General features: G+C 45.2%; 1 protein-coding gene across 1 annotated transcript in view; it reads left to right on the forward strand.

The window, feature by feature from the left end:
- Positions 1 to 21,584, forward strand: part of LOC140204758 (cathepsin D-like) — a 38,006-nt gene extending 16,422 nt beyond the window's left edge. Inside the window, exons 2-9 of the mRNA XM_072271518.1 lie at positions 1,246 to 1,396; positions 5,090 to 5,213; positions 6,599 to 6,717; positions 11,352 to 11,551; positions 11,679 to 11,801; positions 13,724 to 13,868; positions 16,387 to 16,485; positions 19,359 to 21,584. Of these exons, the coding sequence (XP_072127619.1) occupies positions 1,246 to 1,396; positions 5,090 to 5,213; positions 6,599 to 6,717; positions 11,352 to 11,551; positions 11,679 to 11,801; positions 13,724 to 13,868; positions 16,387 to 16,485; positions 19,359 to 19,520 (1,123 nt within the window). The 3' untranslated portion in view covers positions 19,521 to 21,584. The remainder of the gene's footprint in view (positions 1 to 1,245; positions 1,397 to 5,089; positions 5,214 to 6,598; positions 6,718 to 11,351; positions 11,552 to 11,678; positions 11,802 to 13,723; positions 13,869 to 16,386; positions 16,486 to 19,358) is intronic.
- Positions 21,585 to 22,317: the final 733 nt, after the last annotated feature.

The following is a 22,317-nucleotide window of genomic DNA, read 5'->3' on the forward strand; positions in this document are numbered from 1 at the left end:
TTACCATTTTGGTCTTCCAGAGGGCCGGTTTTGCTCCTTGCAATCCTATTGCTCTTGACATGCCAGAAGAATTCCCTTGGGATTCTCCTTGTCCGCTAGTGCAACTTCATGCCACCTTTTAGCTCTCCTGATTTCTTTAAGTGTACTCTTGCATTTCTTGTACTCCACAAGTACCTCATTTGTTCCTACTTGCCTATACCTGCTAGGCGTCTCCTTTTTTTAGTTTCTTATCCAGGGCCTCAATATCTCTTGAAAACAAAGGCTCCCTAAACCTGTTACCTTTACCTTTTCATTCTGACAGGCACAGACAAACTTTTGTACTTTTTTTTTGGAAGGCCTTCCACTTTCTAAGTACACTTTTGCCAGAAAACAGCCTGTCCCAATCCATATTTACCAGATCAATTCTGATACCATCAAAATTGGCCTTTCTCCAGTTTAGAATCTTAAACCATGGTCCAGACCTATCCTTTTACGTACTTACTTTGAAACTAATGGTATTGTGGTCACTGGCTGCAAAGTGTTCCCCTACACAAACTTCTATCACCTGCCCTGTCTCATTCTCTAATAGCAGATCAAGTATCACACACTCTCTCATTGGGACTTGAATGCACTGATGAAGGAAAATTTCCTGAAAACATTTGACAAACTCTATCCTATTTAATACTTTTACAGTAAGATTTCCAGTCAATATGTGGAAAGTTAAAATCACCTACTATAATACTTTGTGTTTCTTGCAATAGTCTGATCCCTTTACGTTTGTTTTTCTAAATCTCACGGACTTTTGGATGATCTGTAATATAGCCCCATTAAAGTGGTCATACCTTTCTTATTCCTCAGTTCTACCCATGCAGCCTCACTAGTTGAGTTCTCTAGTCTGTCCTGATAGAGCACTGCTGTGATATTTTCCCTGATTAGTAACACTACCCCTGAGTGAAGTTTCTCGTCTCAGCTCTCAATGATTGAGAATAATTTGTGCATAATTCATCTGTAGATTTAATTCTTATTTTCCTAAGTTGTGTGTACTACTGTGCTTTGCACCCTGGTCTGGAGAAACATTGTCTTGTTTGACAGTATATAAGTAAATGACAATATAGTTGTGTTGTTTTTTTTTTTGGCAAGAGACTGTAGGGAAAGGATTGGGGAAAACATGGAGGGGTGGTTGAAGACTAGAATTGGGGAGTACATGAAGGGGGTGAAGACAGTGCTTAAGGGGAAAAGTACTTAACATCTTTCACTGTTTGACAGAATTCCGCTGACAAAATTCCAATCCATCCGCCACTCGCTGACGGATGTTGCAGTCTCTGTTGAGAATCTTGTTGCTGCCGGACAGCTTGGGAATGGGAAGTACACTGAGTCCTCGGGAGATACTCCGGAAATCCTCTCAAACTACCTGGATGTGAGTACAGGTGCTTGCTAAGCAAGGATTGTCCACTGCAGTCTGTGCAGGATGTAATGTTGAGACTTTATAAAGCATTGGTGAGGCCTCACATGGAGTATTGTGAGCATCTTTGGGGCCCCTTATCTTCCAAAGGATGTGCTGAAATTGGAGTGTTCAAAAGGGGTTCACAAAAATGATTCCAGGATTGAATGGCTTGTCATATGAAGAGTGTCTGATTGCTCTGGGCCTGTATTCATTAGAATTCAGAAGAATGAGGGATGATCTCATAGAAACCTATCAAATGTTGAAAGGCCTAGATAGGGTGGCTGTGGAGAGGATGTTTCCTATGGTGGGAGAGTCTAAGACCAGAGGGGACAGACTCAGAATAGAGGGGTGTCCCTTTAGAATGGAGATGGAGGAATTTCTTTATCCAAAGGTTTCAATGGGTACATTTAATGTCAAATGTATACAATATACATCCTAAAATTCTTTTTCTTTGCAAACATCCACAAAAAATAGGAATGCCCCAAAGAATAAATGACAGTTAAATGTTAGAACCCTAAAGCCTCCCCCTCCCACGTATAAGCAGGGTGGTGAATCTGTGGAGCTCCTTGCCATGGGCAAATGTGGAGGCAAAGCCTTTATGTATATTTAAGGTGGAGGTTGATAGAATCTTGATTCAGTTTTCCTCTCCCCATATCATTTCATGCCCTGACCAACCATGGTGTAATGGTAGAGCAGACTTGATGGGCCAAATGGCCTAATTCTGCTCCTGTATCTTGTGGTCTTGGTCTGTCTCTGGATTATCATTTCTACACACTCCTTTCCTAACTTTATGCTGTTTCTGATTTATGTCGCCCTCCTTGCTCTCTTATCTGGAGCAACATAAAAAGATGGAGGCGGTCAACAGGTCAGGGAATTTTTTTTTAGTACTGAAATACTGCATGGAGTTGTCCCTCTCAGCCCTTTCAGCAATGCTGTTGTTTTTTTTTCTTAAATCCCTGGCCTAATCATGGGACAGTTTACAGTGGCCAATTATCCTACGAACCGGTATGTCTTTGGACTGTGGGAGGAAACTGGAGCACCCAGAGGAAACCCTCATGGTCACGGGGAGAGTGTATAAACTCCTTACAGCAGTGGCGGGAATTGAACCTGGGTCACTGGTACTGTAAAGTGCTGTGCTAACAGCTATGCTACTGTGCCTTCCCCATGGAGAGAAGTGAACAGCTGATCTTCGGAGCCTTCATCAGGACTGGAAGGAAAGAGGAGATGGGCCAGTATTAAAGGGGTTAGGGGAGCATTGGAGCAAGACCTAACAGGTGTTTCTGGGGAAAAATGAGGAAGGTGCAGGATATGTGTTAAAAAATGAAGAAATACTCAAATGGTAAAATGGTATAATACAACCGTGACTGACGAGGGAAGTCAAAGCTCTTGTAAAAGCAAAAGAAATGGTATGCAACAAAGCAAAAATTAGTGGGAATTTAGAGGATTGGGAAGGTTTTAAAAACCTACAGAGAGCAACTTTTATATAAAAAAAGATATCATTAGGCAAAGGATGAAAGCAAGCTAGCAAATACTATCAGAGTGGATAGCAAGTTTTTTTCAAGTATGTTTTTAAAAAAAAAATAATAAGAGAAATGAGAGTGGACATGGGACCACTAGAAAATGAGGCAGGAGAAATAATAACAGGGGACAAGGAGATGGCTGATGAACTAAATGAGTATTTTGCACCAGTCTTCACTGGAAGACACTAGCAGTAAGCCTGATGTTGTAGTGTGTGAAGGAAGAGAAGTGGGTGCAGTTACTGTTACAAGAGAAGGTGCTCAAAAAGCTGAAAGACCTAAAGGTACACAAGTCACTCGGACCAGATGAACTGCACCCTAGGGTTCTGAAAGAGGTGGCATTAGAAATGATGTTTCAAAAAAAAATCATTGGATTCTGGCATAGCGCCAGAGGACTGGAAAACTGCAAATATCACTTCACTCCTTTTAAGAAAGGAGGAAGGCAGCAGAAAGGAAATTGTAGATGAATTAGTCGGACCTCAGTGGCTGGAAGATGTTACTCAATTGTTAATGATGAGGTGATGGAGTATTTGGTGACACAGGACAAGATGGTACCAAGTCAGCATGGTTTCCTGCAGGAAAAATCCTGCCTGACGAACCTGTTGGAATTCTTTGAGGAGATTACAAGTAGGATAGATGAAGGCGATGTGGTGGATGTTGCATATTTGGTCTTCTAGAAGGCCTTTGACAAGGTGCCACACATCATGGACTGGATGCAGGTCAATGGGACTAGCGGAATAATGTTTCGGCACAGACTAGAAGGGCCGAATGGCCTGTTTTCTGTGCTGTAGTGTTCTGAGGCTGCTTACCTGTGGTATTACAGGACAGTTACTAACAGAGAGCATTGGCTGATTGGTGGGAGGCAGCGAGTGGGATCAAAGAATCCTTTTCTGGTTGGCTGCCAGTGACTAGTGTTCTGCAGGTGTTGGGGGCCACTTTTTATGCTGTATTTAAATGATTTTAGATGATGGAGTAGCTGGTTTTGTTGCCAGGTTTGCAGATGATATGAAGAGTGGTGGAGAGGCAGGCAGTGTTGAGGAAATGGGTAGAGTACAGAAGGACTTGGACAGATTAGGAGAATGGGCAAGAAAGTGGCACATGAAATACAATGTTGGAAAATGCATGGTCATGTACTTTGGTAGTAAAAATGTGAGCTATTTTCTAAACTGGGAGAAAATCCAAAAATCTGAGATGCAAAAGGACTTGGAGCCCTTGTGCAGAACAGAAAGATCAGCTTGCAGGTTGAGTTGGTGAGGAAGGCAAATGCCATGTTAGCATTTATTTCAAGAGGTCTAGAATACAAGAGCAAGGATGTGATGCTGAGGCTTCATAAGGCACTGGTAAGGCCTCAGTTGAGTATTGTGAACAGTTTTGTGCCCCTCATCTTAGAAAAGATGTGCTGGCATTGGAGAGGGTCCAGAGGAGGTTCACAAGGATGATTCCAGGAATGAAAGGATTATCATACAAGGATGACTCTGGGTCTGTTCTCACTGAAATTTAGGATGGGTGGGGGGGGGGGATCTCATTGAAACCTCTTGAATGTTGAAAGGCCTAGACAGTAGATGTGAAAAGGATGTTTCCCATGGTGGGAGAGTCTAGGACAAGAGGGCACAGCCTCAGGATAGAAGGGCACCTTTTCATAACAGATGCAGAGAAATTTCTTCAGCCAGAGAGTGGTGGATTTGTGGAATTTGTTGCCACATGCAGCTGTGGAGGCCAGCTGTATTTAAGGCAGAGATTGATAGCTTCTTGATTGGATATGGCATCAAAGGTTATGGAAAGAAGGCTGGGAACTGGGGTTGAGAAGGGGAGAAAAAAGGATCAGAATGGCAGAGCAGACGCAATGGGCCAGATGGCCTGATTCTGCTCCTAAGTCTTATGGAGAGGGGACTGATGGGAAGGAAGGAGAGTGGAAAGGTAAGAAGCTTGGAGGTGATGGGTGGAAGTGACAAGGGTCTGAAGAAGGTGAAATCTAATTGGGCAGCAGACCATGGAATAAAGGGTGGGAGTGTGTGTGTGATGGGCAGATGGAGGGGCTGGTAGGATAAAGGGACAGGGGAATGGTTGCTTCTTGCCGTTTTTCCCTCAGAACTTGTTCTGAGCAATTTTTAACTCTCCCAGGGTGCTCACTAGTGTTCCTGTCTTTCAGGCCCAGTACTACGGCCAGATTGGCATTGGCACTCCACCACAGCTCTTCACCGTGGTCTTTGACACTGGATCGTCCAACCTGTGGGTGCCTTCATCCCACTGCTCCTTCTGGGACTTTGCATGTTGTGAGTGAAGCAAATGTGCTTGTGGTGTTTTAAATCTTTGGGTTGGGTATAGTTCTAGGTTGGTATTGTCTGTTACGTAGTCATCATGAAGCTACTAGAATCATTGCTGCCTCACTGGGGAAGGTAGAGTACGCTGTCCTGCCCTGGGAGTCGATTCCAGGTCAGTGCAGAAGGACCTTTGTCTACCTTCCACACCATCCCAAAATCTCCCAGGATCTTCCCTGTCCTGGGAGCATTCCAGTAAATTTATTATCAAAGTTTGTAGAACATAACTGGCACATGGCTGTCCTGACATGCAAAATTAGCTCTGGTGGACCGGGAGGGTGAGATCCAACAGTCAGGAAGGCTGTTTTGCAACACTTCTCAGAGAACAAAGGGTGTGACAAGGCACAGAAGTTGTGGTCATCGACAATGTTCCATCTGATTTGTAATGACCAGTGTGAGCAAAGGTCTTGTGCTGTGCAACTTTTTGCCCACTGGCGACAACATGGGCAATCCGAAATTTTAATTAGAAATAAACCTGAAGCTATTCTAAAGACAATAAATTACCAAGTCAAGTTTGTTCATTAAGAGAAATAAAACGGCATCACAAGCCGAAAAGGAAATGTGATTGTGTACAGTCGTGAAATACTTGCCAACAAGGTAGAGGGTAACAACCTTTTGTGTGCAGTCTAAATTCCTTTGTGGGCTAGTAGCAAAAGATGTGTGTGTTAGAGGCAACACTGGTCATCCACTGCACCCACAGAAGACCCCAGTTGTGACAGCTACTTGTTCCACTGGACCTGGACTTGTTGAGAGTGGAATTGCCCTGCTGCAACATCTTTTTCACCTTTTTTAAAACACAACCTCTCCCACACACATTTCCTATCATTGTCAGTTATGACGGACAGCTGCCATATAATATCCAACCCTGGGATTCATTATCTTGCAGGCACCTACAAGACGCCCAAATTTAAAAAAAAATAGAATCCATGAGGACTTAAAACATGCAAAAGAGCACAAATCGTGCAAGTGATTAAAAATAAAATAAATAATACTGAGATCATGTGCTGCAAAGTCCCTGAAAGTGAGTTTACAGGTTGTGGAATCAGTTTGGTGACGAGGTGAGTGAAGCCGTCCTCATCGGTCCAGGAGTTTGGTAGTTAGAAGAACAACTGTTCCTGAACCTGGTGGTTTAGGATGGTGTGGAAGTTACTCATGTCAGTTTTGGTCCCTAGGGGAGGCGGGGGGGTTGGCGGTTGGGGGAAAGAAGATTCTTTAAAGAAGGTACTGTTAAGATTTGAACACCAGAGGCTACAAGTCACAGTTGTTGAAATTACTTGGTAGTGTCAGTAGAAGAATAAAGATTAAGTTGGCTCTTTTTAAGTGAAGTCCTTTCCACTTAGGGTTTCACCACAAGTATAAATCAGATGCATCCAGCACCTACGTGAAGAATGGAACAGCATTTGCTATTCGCTATGGAACTGGGAGCCTCAGTGGATTCCTCAGCCAGGACACTGTAACTGTAAGTAAAACTGTCTCGTGCTCTTGGTTTAAGTCATTCCTTGGTTAGCATTTAAGAGTTTTGTAACAAAGCTGTGGATAATATTTCATAGAATACTATAGTGTGGTTTCATTTCTTATATCAGCTGTTTTTGGTTCAAAGTACATTTATTATCAAAGTATGTATACATTATGCAACCTTGAGATTCATCTCCTTACAGGCAGCCACAAAACAAACACAAAAGAACCAATTTAAATAAATAAAACAGCAAATGTGCAGAGAGGAATACAAATCATGCAAGCACACAGCATTCAGAACAAAAGCAAGTCCGTAGTCATGAGGCCTGGAGCAGCCCTCAGTCTCAATGCAGGGAAGAGCGGAGTAAACGTCGCAGAGCAGTGAGGCAGAAATCGGCTCTCACCTCTGATCCTGATGCCCTGTCTTTCCAGTCTATATGGGCTGGTGTTTAAATTGGCCAAACAGCAGATTGTACCTCGTATTAGGACCTGGGGCCACTGTTGCAAAGGGCTCAGGGCCCAGACCACATCACCCGGCCCAAAGCCACTCTCAAACTCTTCAGATCAGCTTGGCGCCCTGAGTGATCTGACCGACCTCGCACCAAAGCCAGTTGCAAAGGCATTGGAGCTCCTCTGCTCTGACTTTTCTTTGAAGGGTTTGTTTCATCGGCTTCAATTCTGCAACACACCCGCATGGCTCGTCCCCTGAACTCACTGATAATTTAACACAACACAATTTACTTCAGAAAAGATGTTTTTAGTTGAATTTCTTGCCTTTTGAACTACCAGAAAGCTGTTGCATGAGTTTAGTGGCGCAATCTTAACTGGAAGTTAGCAAATGTTAATTTCATCAGCGACCAATGTTCAGATCTGAATGTGGTTTACAGATTAGATTTAAAATGCAGCTCAGGGCAGTGAGACCTAAGATGCCTGCATCTGCATGAATGCTGTCTAGAGCCCATAAGAACATGATGTAGGAGCAGAATTAGGCCATTCAGACCATTAAGTCTACTTTGCCATTGGCTTTATCCACACTGCTTCAGGGGACTAAAAGAATGAGGGGTGATTGATAAGTTCGTGGCCTAAGATAGGAGGAGTCAATTTTAGAAAACCTAGCAGATTTATTTTTCCTAGATTTACACACTTAGGCCAGCAGTCATGGAGCATACGGATCCCTTCTTGGTAGAAGTCAGTGTCTTGGACCTCCAAAATGTGGTCCACACCAGGGGTGATAAGTTCGTAGACTAAGGTAGAAGGAGGTGAGTTATTGACATCAAACCTTCTGCATTTTCACTCGGAGTTGAACTGCACATGCATGTAACGAGAGCTGTGTAACTCATCTCCTTCTACCCTAGGCCACGAACTTTTCAATCACCCCTGCTGTGGACCACCTGGAGGTCCAAGACGCTCTCGTTACATGCATGTGCAGTTCAACTTTTTGAGTGATAATGCAGAAAGTTTGAAGTTTAATAACTCATCTCCTTCTATCTTGGGCCACAAACTTACCACTCAACCCTGCTGTGGACCACTTCTACAAAGAAGGGATCCGTATGCTCCATGACCGCTGGACTATGTTGAAAAATAAGTGTGCTAGGTTTTCTAAAATTGACTCCTCCTATCTTAGGCCACAAACTTATCAATCACCCCTTGTAGAATAATAACTGTTCCAATGGTCGGGTAGTGACTGTTCCTGAACCTGATGGTGCGGGGCTAAAGCTCCTAGTACCTTCCCAGTGGTTGTAGCAAAGATGGTATAGCCTGGGTGGTGGGGGCGCGCAGGGAATGGAGGATCGTTGATGGATGCTGCTTCTAATCCCGGGAGTGTTTGAAGCTATTATAGTCAATTTGTTGAAATGGGCATGTTATACTTGCTATAAGCACAAGGTAGGTCCAGTAAAGGAGGTGAAGAGTCCCTAACTAAACACTCTAGCAGATGAACCAGTGGCAATGAGAAGATCTCTGTACGCTGACTTGAATGTTCTTTTGGCATTCACTTGGTATTAGGTTATTGTCACACGTGGCAAGGTAGAGTGAGAAGTGTATAGTTGGCTACCATGCCACCAAGAAGATCCACATGCAGACCATCTGAACAATTGGGAAAACATTTGGGTAGCCTAAGAGCCTCAAGGCGATCTCAAGAAGTGAATTGGAATTGAACTTTGAACTCTAACCCCTCCTTACAGCCGGGGTCAAAGTTCAATTCCAATGTCTGTACGTTCTCCCTATTGAATGTGGGGGTTTCTCTTGGTACTCTGATTTCCTCCCACAGTCCAAAGACGTACTGGGTACTAGGCTAATTGGTCATTGTGGGTTAAATTGGCAGTTGCTGGGTGCTGTAGGTTAGAGGGCCTGTTCTGCACTGTGTCCCAATAATAAATTAAAGCTTGCATACTGTTCATACAGATCAAATCATTATATGATGCATTGAGCTAGTATAAGGCAAAACAATAACAGAATGCAGAATAAAGTGTAAAAGTTACCAAAAAGGTGCAGTGCACGTAAACAATAAGATCATATTGGGTAGATTGAGAGGCCAAGAGTCCTTCTTATCAGACGAGTGGTTCATAGTCTAATATCAGTGGGTAGAAGCTGTCCTCAAGCCTGGTGATGCGTGCTTTCAGGCTTTTGTATTTAACACCCAAGGGGAGACAAGAGGATGTTTGGGCTGGGTAGGGCTCTCATCGATACTTCACTGCCTCAGTAAAGCAGCCAGCAGAATCAGAGTCCACGGAGGGGAGGCTGGTTGCTCTGATGTGCTGAGCTGTGTCCACAACTCTCTTTCTTGCACACGAAATATTATATATCCAGATAGGATGCTTTCTGTGGTGCATTGATTTAAAAATTGTTTGGTTGACAGAGGCATGCTGAATTTCTTCAGCTTCCTGAGAAAGTGGTGGGAGAATGCTCTATGTTTTCCCTCCCTCTTCATGCATTCCACTGTAGCTGCAGGAGAGTAAACTGGAAGGGCAGTAGCCCGGAGGGGAAGGGCGACATTGCTGATGCCCACTATGCCGTGGGGGAGAGGGAGTTAGTGGGCCCTTTCACTGTATAGGATACTTGAGTGTCCCGGAAGGTGGTTCTCTTTGGTTTTCTGCCTTCTAGACAAAGCACAGGTGACTTTCTCCTAACTTGGAATAGGTATGGATGTATGTATTATTGTTTGCAGTTTTGGTCCCCTAATCTGAGGAAAGACATCCTTGCCATAGAGGGAGTACAAAGAAGGTTCACCAGATTGATTCCTGGGATGGCAGGACTTTCATATGAAGAAAGACTGGATGAAATGGGCTTATACTCGTTGGAATTTAGAAGATTGAGGGGGGGGGGGATCTTATTGAAACACACAAAATCCTAAAGGGATTGGACAGGCTAGATGCAGGAAGATTGTTCCCGATGTTGGGGAAGTCCAGAACGAGGGGTCACAGTTTGAGGATAAAGGGGAAGCCTTTTAGGACCGAGATGAGGAAAAACTTCTTCACACAGAGAGTGGTGAATCTGTGGAATTCTCTGCCACAGGAAACAGTTGAGGCCAGTTCATTGGCTATATTTAAGAGGGAGTTAGATAAGGCCCTTGTGACTAAAGGGATCGGGTGTATGGGGGGGAAGGCTGGTACAGGGTTCTGAGTTGGATGATCAGCCATGATGATACTGAATGGCGGTGCAGGCTGGAAGGGCCGAATGGCCTACTCCACCTATTTTCTATGTTTCTATGAAATGGGCTGCAAATGTGCAGTGCGTTTCTTGGAGCTAATTCTTCTAAGGAGTCAAGTGACTGCTGAACAAAATTTGACCCAAATGTTATGTAAACAAAAAAAGAAACCACTTTTGGTCGAAGAGGGGGAGGTTTGAAGGATTTCCAGACCTGGGGTCATGGCAGATAATGACATGACCACAGATGAACTGAATAAGTTGAGGGTCCAGAAATGGAGGGGCACTCCCTTGGAAAGAAAGCTGCACAGTTGGGGAAGGTGAAAAGGTTTTGTAAGCTGAAACAAGCTTTTAAAGATTGTGTCGGAGGGGAAGAGCGGAACAAAGGAAGTTACTGTTACGAGCCGAATTGTCCTAGCTGGCCAGTGAGAAGCCCTGATCTTCAAAGTAACTCTGTTATCAAAGCTTGTATATTATGTCACCATGTTACCCTGAGATTCATTTTCTTGTGGACATTCACAGTGGAACAAATGGAATAGAATTGAGGAAAAGCTGCATGCAGAGACTATGGCAATGCATACAAAATGCTGGAGGAACTCAGCAGGTCAGGCAGCATCTGTGGAATTGAATAAACGGTCGGTGTTTTGGGCCTTTCATCAGGATGAGGGGTCTCTGCCCGACATGTCGACTGTTTGATCATTTCCACCTGACCTGCTGAGTTCCTCCAGCATTTTGGTGTGTTGCTCTGGATTTCCAGCGTCTGCAGATTTTCTTGTGTTTGTGATACAGACTGTCAAGCATCCAGTGTGCCACAGAAGACAAACTGTGCAAATACGAAATGAATGATAAGTAAACAATACAAGAACGTGAGTTGGAGAGTCCTTGGAAGTGAGTCCATGGGTTGTGTTCAGTGTGGTGAGTGGAGATATCCATGCTTGTTCGAAAGCCTAATGGTTATCGGGTAATAATGGTTGGTTCACTCTGATTTTCCAGATTGGTGACTTGAAAATTCCGAAGCAGATCTTTGCTGAGGCAGTTAAGCAGCCGGGATTGATGTTCATTTCTGCAAAGTTCGATGGGATCCTTGGCATGGCCTACCCAAAAATTTCTGTTGACGGTGTCCTGCCTGTCTTTGATAACATGATGAAACAAAAGCTGTTGGAAAAAGATGTCTTCTCCTTTTACCTGAACAGGTGGGTTTTGTCTGTGGCGTATCCTGCTCCGTTCATTTTCCTCCTTCCCTAATCTCGGAATCTTCTTGTTGTGTTAATCTTTTACCATTTTCTAATGCCCCTGCTGCCTTCCGTTTCTCGGTTTCAGGAACACAACTACTCAGCCTGGAGGTGAACTGTTGCTGGGAGGGACTGACCCCAAGTACTATACTGGAACCTTCCACTATTTGAATATCACACGCCAGGCCTACTGGCAGATAAAGGCTGACAAGTAAGTTCAGGCCAGCTTTGGCCCTTGTGTGGTCTTTTTTCCATGAGCTCTTGCCTCCTGGATACAAATCCAGAGCAACGCACACAGAATGCTGGAGGAACTTGGCGGCAATTTGCCTCTGCCCATCACCACCCCCACCTACCCACTTGCTCCCTCACTTGCCAGCTTGTGCTCCTCCCCTCCTTGCCCCCGCACCACCTTTATTCTGGCTTCTGTTCCCCTTCCTTTCCAGTCCTGATGAAGAGTCTTGTCCCAAAACATCAACTGTTTCCCTCCATGGATGCTGCTTGACCTGCTGAGCTCCTCCAGCATTGTCTGTGTGCGGAATTCCAGCATCTGCAAAGTGTCTTGTTTCACAAATGTGCAGGTGCAGTAGGTGCTTCTCAATGCTTGGGGCCCATCACTACTGGGGCATAGGACACCAACAGCAGCTCACCAGAGACCTCTGCCTTGGGCCGAATAGAAGGTTGCTTGGCCCTGTAGCTCAGCTTAAGATCTTTCCTGTCCCAGGAGTGAGGTCCTTGCAGCTTTTGGTGTTTCTGTAGCTTTGGGTTTTTACAGGATGGGGTTGCTAGCCTTGATGTCCAACCCTCTTCCTTTCTCAGCCAAGCTTGGGACTGTCCAAGGCGGAACTATCTCTCACTGCTTCCCCTAAAATCTTGTTCGTTCATAGCAGAAGCCAGTTATTCAGTCATGGGAGCTTCCACAACCTTTGTAGGAAACATGCTCAGAACTTCTACTGGACTTGTAATGCTTGCCAGAGCAGGGACCTTGATCTTGACCTTGGCATGCCTTGAGGGTTGGGGGCACTTCAGAAGCCAAAGTCATCTTGGAGTTCAGAGTTCATACACAGTACACCTCCATTAATCCAACGCCAGGAAATTTTGTGGAGCTGAATTGGCAGACCCTCTCCAGACTGTTGGATATTGTTCCAATTGATACGGCCAACACTTTTAAAGGAGTTATGCCATCATGTGCGGTAAATTTTAAGTAAGCCTCAAGGGAACCTCGTGGGGTTCCCTAAAGGTAAGTTTGCAGGTCGAGTCGGTGGTGAGGAAGGCAAATGCAATGTTGGCATTCATTTTGAGAGGACTAGAATAAAAGAGCAAGGATGTAATGCCGAGGCTTCATAAGGCATTGGTTGGATTGCACTTGGAGTATTGTGAGCAGCTTCAGGCCCCGTGACTGAGAAAGGATATGCTGGCATTTGGGAGGGTTCAGAGGATGTTCTTGAGTATGATCCTGGGAATTAAAGGGTTAATGTATGAGAAGTTTTTGCTGGTCCTGGGCCTGAACTTGCTAGAGTTTATTGGAATTAGGGGAGGGGGGTGGGGAAAATTATCATTGAAACCTATTGAGTATTGAAAAGTCTAGATAGTGGATGTTGAGAGGGTATTTCCTATGGTGGGGGAGTCTAAGTCCAGAGGGCACAGCTTCAGAAAAGAATAATGTCCCTTTAGAAGAGATGAAGAATATCTTTAGGGACAGGGTGGTGAAACTGTGGAATTCATTGCCATAGATGGCTGTGGAGGCCAAGCCATTGGGTACGTTTAAAAAGGGAAGTTGGGTTTCTTGATAAAGGTATCAAAGATTTGTAGGGAGAAGGTGGGAGAATGGGGTTCTGTGGGAAAATGAATCAGCTATGATGGGATGCCAGAGCAGACTCAATGGGCCAAATGGCCTAACTTGCTCCTATGACTTAAAGTAATACAGCTGCTGCCTCATTGCCCTGGCAACTCTGGTTCAAACCTGACTTCAGATGCTGGCTGCATGGAATTTGCATGTCTTCCCTGTGACCAAACTGCCAAATGGCTGGATAGTGGAAAATTTGTTGCCTTGGAGAAAATTTTAAGCAAATTTCTTTGGCCATGTTGAACGAAAATCTCTCATTCCTGTACTTTTTTTTTGCTGTTTCCATGCAGGGTATCCGTAGGCAGTCAGCTGACCCTGTGCAAGGGAGGCTGCCAGGCGATAGTGGACACAGGAACGTCGCTCATTGTTGGGCCTGTGCAAGAGATCGAAGCCCTTCAGAAGGCCATTGGTGCACTGCCCATCTTTGGGGGAGAGGTACGTGGAGCCCTCTTACATTAAGTTGGACAATGAATAATTGTGTTTACTTGGCAACTTTGCTATAGTGAATCATGATCTGCAGGAGCATTAGAACAACACTACAGCACAATACAGGCCCTTTGGCACACGATGTTGTGCCAACCCTTTAGCTTACTAAGTTCAATCTACCCCTTCGCTCTGACATAACCCCCCATTTTCAGTCATTCATGTTACTTCTACCACTACCCCTGGCAGGGTGTCCATGCACTCACCATTCTGTGTAAAGAACTTGCCTCTGAAATTCTCCAATACTTCCAATTGCCTTCAAAACTACGCCCCCTCGTATTAGCAATTTCTGCCCTAGGGGAAAACAAATCTCCTGGCTATCCACCCTATCTGAGCATCTTATCGTGTACATCTTTCAAGTCATTTCTCATTCTCTCTTGCTGAAATGAGAAGCCCTAGCTTCTTCAACCTATCCTTGTAAGACATGCTCTCTGATAGACAGACAGACATACTTTATTAATCCTGAGGGAAATTGGGTTTTGTTACAGTTGCACCAACCAAGAATAGAGTATAAATATAGCAATATAAAACCATAAATAATTAAATAGTAATATGTAAATTATGTCAGGAAATAAGTCCAGGACCAGCCCATTGGCTCAGGGTGTCTGACCCTCCAAGGGAGGAGTTGTAAAGTTTGATGGCCACAGGCAGGAATGACCTCCTATGACGCTCTGTGTTGCATCTCGGTGGAATGAGTCTCTGGCTGAATGTACTCCTGTGCCCACCCAGTACATTATGTAGTGGATGGGAGACATTGTCCAAGATGGCATGCAACTTGGACAGCATCCTTTTTTCAGACACCACCGTAAGGGAGTCCAGTTCCATCCCCACAACATCACTGGCCTTACGAATGAGTTTGTTGATTCTGTTGGTGTCTAATCCAGGCAGCAATCCTGGTAAGTCTCCTCTGTACCCTCTCTAAAGCTTCCACATCCACGTTATTGAGCAAGATCTGTTTCCTGTGGTGCAGATTAGTACCAGAATCAGCAAGGCTTGAGGTTCCACTGCAGCCTCACCTCAGCTGTTGCTAAAATCTTTGTCTGTTTCTTTATCAGTTTCTTCAGCAAGGGAGATGAGGCTGAGTACAGGGCTACAGTAGGAAACTTTGTCACATGATGTGAGCAGAATTATCTGCAGCTTAATGTGAAAAAGACTAAGGAGCTGGTGGTAGACCTGAGGAGAGCTAAGGTACTGGGTGACCCCTGTTTCCATCCAGGGGGTCAGTGTAGACATGGTGGAGGATTACAAATACCTGGAGAATAAACTGGACTGGTCAAAGAACACTGAGGCTGCCTACAAGAAGGGCCAGAGCCGTCTCTATTTCCTGAGGAGACTGAGGTCCTTTAACATCTGCCAGACAATGCTGAGGATGTTCTACGAGTCTGTGGTGGCCAGTGCTATCACGTTTGCTGTTGTGTGCTGGGGCAGCAGGCTGAGGGTGGTAGGCACCAACAGAATCAACAAACTCATTCGTAAGGCCAGTGATGTTGTGGGGATGGAACTGGACTCTCCAGTGGTGGTGTCTGAAAAGAGGATGCTGTCCAAGTTGCATGCCATCTTGGTCAATGTCTCCCATCCACTACATAATGTACTGGTTGGGCACAGGAGTACATTCAGCCAGAGACTCATTCCACCGAGATGCAACACAGAGTGTCATAGGAAGTCATTCCTGCCTGTGGCCATCAAACTTTACAACTCCTCCCTTGGAGGGTCAGACACCCTGAGCCCATAGGCTGGTCCTGGACTTATTTCATAATTTACTGGCATAATTTACATATTACTATTTATGGTTTTATTACTATTTATGGTGCAACTGTAATGAAAACCAATTTACCCCGGGATTAATAAAGTATGACTATGACTATCTGAGCCTTGCTGGGTATTCCCATTTTGATGTCAGTCCATGACCTCCCAGATGAGGGCACCATCAGGGTGGAGGAGCAACCCCTTGTATTGTGTTTGGGTCGTCTCCAACTCAATGGCTAGTCCTAGTGCTGTCAATGGGAAGGAAGTTCAGGAGCCTCTTGGGGTGGGCAGGGCCGGGGTCCCACACCACCAGGTTTGGGAGCCATTATTACCCTACAGTCATCAGAGAGGATAACGTCACTCACCTCAGCACTGAACTGATTGTACAACCTATGGATTTGCTTTCAATATTCATTACTTTCATAATTTTTATTTGTAGATTGGTTGTATGTCTGTCTGTATTATGTGAAAGTTTTTCATTGATTATATTATGTTACTGTGAATGCCTGCACGGAAATGCATCTCAGGATGGTGTATGGTGACGCGTACATACTTAGTAATTTTACTTGCTTGCTGCTTTCGGAAGTTGGTGCTGGGTTTGGCTGCAGCGGAGACTGGTAGAACAAGTGTCTTATTGAACAAGGGATGTGCTGAGGTGCTGACTGTCGGCACACAATTCTTTGTAAAAGTTTGCACTGATGTTTTGTTCCCTTTCCATCGACAGTACATGATCGACTGCGCGAAGATTCCGACTCTCCCCGCTATCACCTTCACGCTGGGAGGCAAGGAGTTCTTGCTGACTGGGGAGGATTACGTGTTGAAGGTGAGGCAGCTGGCCAGTTAATTGCCTGTGGCCACGTGGCTTAATTTTTGCTGCTTTTTTTTCTCTCTGCCGTTCTGATTAAGATGAGCACTAAATAGCTCTGGGAATGGGACGCGTTCCATTTCTAGCTGTTATTTCCCAACTTGTCTTATTAAAGTACAAGGTGCCTCAGCTCCAGCAAGTCGCTACTTGAGACGACAATCCTGTGTTGGTATTTTTGTACAGCAAGATCCCCCAAACAAAACAGCTGTTTCATTTAAAATGGCTTGTTCTTGCCATGTGCAAGGAGCCAGCCAGATTAGAACCTGGGACCACTCGCATCAAAGTCCAGTGCTGATTCCACTAGACCCTCCGGCCAGCTACGGCTATCTGAGGACCCACCAACTGGCAACCCCTTAGGAGGTCATCGTACTCGACTCGAGTGATCGCACTACGACTAGTTCTGGAATCTGGGGGCAGGGAGGTGATGGGAAGGAGGAGAGAATTTAATAGAACTGGTGTAGGATTGGTATGAGTGTGTGGCTGATCACTTGGACCCAATGAGCCAAAAGGCCCTTCTCCAGGGTGAGAGAATCTGTCTGGGCCACAGAACTTGAAGGTGAATGAAGGCTGTGACTGGGTGACCCTGTGCCCACCTCCACCCAACCCTCAATCTCTCTGATATCGAGTACCAATAAAATTTTCCATGACATCATTGGTCTGCGATTCACAAGTTGTCCTCTGGGCCTTTGCGTTTAGCTACCAGGTTAGGTTGTTCTGACTAAAATCCGTGGATGGGAAGCAGAGGTTTAATCTATTGCCCCACCCTGTAAGATCTGTGTACAGATGTGGAGCACTCTAATCTGTTGTGGAGGGGTTATGTTGACCCTTCTGCTCGTGTTGCTGCTCAGCAAGTAGCCACCTGGGCTCAAGTGTTCTGCCACCCCCCCCATCCTAATTGCCCAATTTTTACCCCCGTTTTGTCCAGCTTCCACCTACATCTGCCTGTTTTCAATCCAATACACAAAGCACAGCAGCCAAGGGCAGTCTCACAGCCTCTCACAGCCTTGTCATCGTGGAGACCATCCCCAGCCGCTGCGCTTCGTGCCTACGAACTTTGCAGCGTTTTGTCCCACTAATATGATGAATACCAAGGCTTTGGGCCTACTCTGGGGATTTGGATCTAATGACTCAATTTGGTTCAGGATGCTGTTGTTCACTTCTATTGTTTTTTCTTTGTGTGCAGGGAGGGTTAGGGGTTGGTCTTTTAAAATTGGATTCTTTCAGGTTCCTTGCTTCGTGGCGACCTGTAGGTAAACAAATCTCAAGATTGTATAATATACCCACTCTTTCATTATAAATGCTCTTTGAATTGTGCCCTTTGGGATCAAGTCCCAGGTTCTTGCTGGGTAGCGAAGTTCTGTGGTTCTCCTTAGTGGATTTTGTGACCTGCTCTTGAAATGGATTAATTGCTGCATGAGTAGAGTTCAAGTGGAGATGTCTTTGTGTCCATTTTAGCATTATAAAACGCAGATCCCTGTAAAGGTTGGGTCATATAGCAGTGGGTCGTTTGGTTTCTACCTCTTCTGAGCTGAGGTTGAATTCTTTAATATCCACAATCTTTGTTTTGGACTTGCTTTGGGCCAGGGGTTTCCAGTTAATGGTAAGGGTGAATGAGGGTAGTGCAGTGGATGTGATCTGTATGGATTTTAGTAAGGCATTTGACAAGGTTCCACATGGTAGGCTTATTCAGTAAGTTGGGAGGCATGGGATCCAGGGAAGTTTGGCCAGGTGGATTCAGAATTGGCTTGCCTGCAGAAGGCAGAGGGTGGTGGTGGAGGGAGTACATTCAGATTGGAGGATTGTGACTAGTGGTGTCCCACGAGGATCTGTTCTGGGACCTCTACTTTTCGTGATTTTTATTAACGACCTGGATGTGGGGGTAGAAGGGTGGGTTGGCAAGTTTGCAGACGACACAAAGGTTGGTGGTGTTGTAGATAGTGTAGAAGATTATCAAAGATTGAGAGAGACATTAATAGGATGCAGAAATGGGCTGAGAAGTGGCAGATGGAGTTCAACCCAGAGAAGTGTGAGGTGGTACACTTCGGAAGGACAAACTCCAAGGCAGAATACAAACTAAATGGCAGGATATTTGGTAGTGTGGAGGAGCAGAGGAATCTGGGGGTACATGTCCACAGATCCCTAAAAGTTGCCTCACAGGTGGATAGGGTAGTTAAGAAAGCTTATGGAGTGTTAGCTTTCATAAGTCGAGGGATAGAGTTTAAGAGTCGCGATGTAATGATGCAGCTCTATAAAACTCTGGTTAGGCCACACTTGGAGTACTGTGTCCAGTTCTGGTCACCTCACTATAGGAAGGATGTGGAAACATTGGAAAGGGTACAGAGGAGATTTACCAGGATGCTGCCTGGTTTAGAAAGTATGCATTATGATCAGAGATTAAGGGAGCTAGGGCTTTACTCTTTGGAGAGGAGGAGGATGAGAGGAGACATGATAGAGGTGTACAAGATAATAAGAGGAATAGATAGAGTGGATAGCCAGCACCTCTTCCCCAGGGCACCACTGCTCAATACAAGAGGACATAGCTTTAAGGTAAGAGGTGGGAAAGTTTTTTACTCAGAGAGTGGTTGGTGTGTGGAATGCACTGCCTGAGTCAGTGGTGGAGGCAGATACACTAGTGAAGTTTAAGAGACTACTAGACAGGTATATGGAGGAATTTAAGGTGGGGGCTTATATGGGAGGCAGGGTTTGAGGGTTGGCACAACATTGTGGGCTGAAGGGCCTGTACTGTGCTGTACTGTTCTATGTTCAATGTAAAGGTTGGGAACCTCTGTGGTATACACAGATAGTTAACTTCTAATCTCTTCATTCCCTAGATCAGCAAGTTTGGAAGGACTATGTGCCTCAGTGGATTCATGGCCATAGACATCCCACCGCCCGCTGGACCAGTCTGGATCTTGGGCGACGTTTTCATTGGCCGCTATTACAGCGTCTTTGACCGCGCCAACAACCGCGTGGGTTTCGCTACAGCAGTGTAAAGCATTCTTCAGAATCTGAGACTGTTTGCTGTTTTCCGTGCGTGTCCCTGATTATCAGGCTGTCTGTAGCTCAACCCTAACCCCGCACCTCCGTGAGCCCTATCGCCCTGGTTAGAACCCCTACCTAAACCCAGTGTCAGAGAGCTGATTCCAGGCGGCCATGTTATTCTTGGGTTTGATGTTGAAGGCACTCCTGGATAGATTGCCTGCTCTTGTATAAAACACCCCCTGCTCCCTCCTAACTTCCTGTTCCCGCTTTATTAGAAGTGAGTGTCTTTCTCCTTGAAGCATGGTGAACTTGTTTAAGTTGGAGTTGATGAATTCGACACCTCTACCTTCCTCATTCTGCCCAAGTCCTCATGAAGCAAGGTGGTAATCTCACCCACCCACTTGCCCTGGCTAGCTCAGACATTTGAATCCCTGGAACATATTAGGCTGCTGAGCTTGTGTGTAGCTGTTGGTTGCAGACACCTCTATCAGTATCAAGCTATGCCCACTTTATCCTTCCTTAGGTGCAATGGATTTTTGGGGTGAGGCACCATAATGGTAAGATCAAGATGGACATAGCAGTTTGGTCTCGTAGAGTAACACTTTCTGAAGTTTACTGCAGACTGCTCAATGTGGCTTCCAAAACAAGGGTTGAAGTGATGTACAGATGTCCACTGTGCATGGTTTGGGAATGATTAAAATTCCTCCCGAGGATGAGGGAAAAATTCATTTTTTAAAAGTCAAAGATTCAAAACACATTTATTGTCAAAGAATGTATAAATTATACCTCAATTTGTGGCTGCATGTAAGCAGACGAAGCTTTCTCAGTAAGTTCCCTTTTTGTATCTGAAATTATCCAGGACTTGCAATAATCTGCGCTGTCCTCTGTCCCTGGGTCAATGGACCATTTCTGCATCTTCTTTTTTTCCTGTCATTGACCCTCTGTTTGGGTTTGGAGGGAAGTTTTCAAGGGCTCTCATCTAATTTAAGTACCTTGTTTGTTTTGGACAAGCACTAACAACATTTCACTTGTGGAATAGATAATCGTAGTACCGGTTGAAGCTGGTTGAAGAAAAAAGCTGGAAGTCTTCAACGTGGGCAGCCCAAGTCATTGCTGGTGTTTTAAACTTTGCCTTCCACCCCTCTGTATACTCACTGTCTCATCCTCGCATCCTTATCCAGCTTTCGAAATCTACTTTTGCCCCATTCCCTCCAGTGACCCTCGGACACGAGCAGAATTTGTCCATTCAGCCTATCGGTTTGCTCCACCATTTCATCACAGCTGACCTGTTATCCCTGTCAACCCCATTTTCCTGCCTTCTCCCTGTAATCTTTGCCCTTGCTCATCAAGACCCTAACGACCTCTGCTTTAAATTCACGGACTACCACACAAGACTGCAGGTTTTGGAATCTAGAGCAGTGGGTGAGTTCCACAATTTTGCCACTCAATGGGAATTCAGAATGATTTTTTTTAATATAATTAGATCCTAGGTCTGCCATCTATCACTCCTCCACCATGTAATATCTTTGCCTGTAATCGTTTTAACCCTCTGAGTTGATTGTAACATCCACAGAGAAAGAGCTTGTGATATAATATTCTCACTTAATCAAAAGACTGCTTACTTCTCATGTTACGCTGCTGGTGTTTAGGGCAGCAGTGAAGGTCCTCCTTCTCTGGCGGTGTCCACGGCTTCCTTCATTGGGCCAGTGGCTTCCTCTCAGTTTTCATTCTGGCCTTGCGTGGCTGAGAGTGGGGACTCAGGAATACTATTGTATTCAGATGTATAAGAATTCTTCATTGCTGCTTCCATAACAATTGTTTGACCAGTCAGGGTTGTTAGCCCTGAGCTGAACCCGGAGGACCGGTGGGCCACTCTTAGTCTGGCCTCTGCCCTTTGACCTGTTTGGCATGGGTGACCCGACCAAGAGCCAAAGCATGAAGCCCTGACTAGTTCTCCGGGTCATTGAGGCACACATTCCCAAACCATGGCAAGGTTGTGGTCCTCTTGAAGGTAATAACAATGAAAAGAAACTTTGTATTTAAACTAAGAATAAAATGAAGTTTGTGTTCAGTTACTGAATTTCTGAGTTTCTATTTTATATAGAATATTTTGTGAGAACTGCGTAGTTTCTTGTAAGTTGGCACATGCAGCATACATTGGAATGTGATGCAACCTATTGTGGTTCAGGAGGCAGTTTGACCCATCCTGGCAATCCTATCTCTGCCATTTTCCCTGCAACTTGTTTTCTCGTGCCTGCCACCTTTTTGAATTCACTGACACTAAAGAGGAATTTACGGTAAAGATCTGAATCCTTGGTACCGGTGGAAGCTGGAGCTCGTGTCTCTTCTACCCAAAACCAGCTGATATTTTTGAGAAGAAATATCCTCATGAAATTGGCAGCAAGTTTCATCCCTTTGGGGCTGCCTTCGCTTGTCAGGCCTTTGTGGTGTGGGTCACTATGACGTTGGAAGTGTGATCGTGTGGTTCAGTGACACTTATCAGTTAATGGTGATTGTAGCAGCTACCAGTGGGGGTTGCGGGGGGGGGCGGGATTGATCCTATGTGATGCAGTTTCCAATCCAAGCCAGTAACAAGATCCCACAGTCAAGGAATCAGCTGGCCCGTGGTGTAGTGGCATCTGCACCGGACCTCAAGGCAAGTAGGCCTGAGTTCGAATCCAGCCGGTTCCTTGCACGCTTTCCATCAGTGCTGGGTTGAGCGTTGAGCTGGCAATTGGCCTTGTTTTTTTTAAAAAAAACACACACAAACAAATACTAAGGAACGGCAGGGTTGCTGCCCGATGCGCC

This window comes from Mobula birostris, chromosome 11, assembly GCF_030028105.1.
Source record: "Mobula birostris isolate sMobBir1 chromosome 11, sMobBir1.hap1, whole genome shotgun sequence".
Lineage (NCBI taxonomy): Eukaryota > Metazoa > Chordata > Chondrichthyes > Myliobatiformes > Myliobatidae > Mobula > Mobula birostris.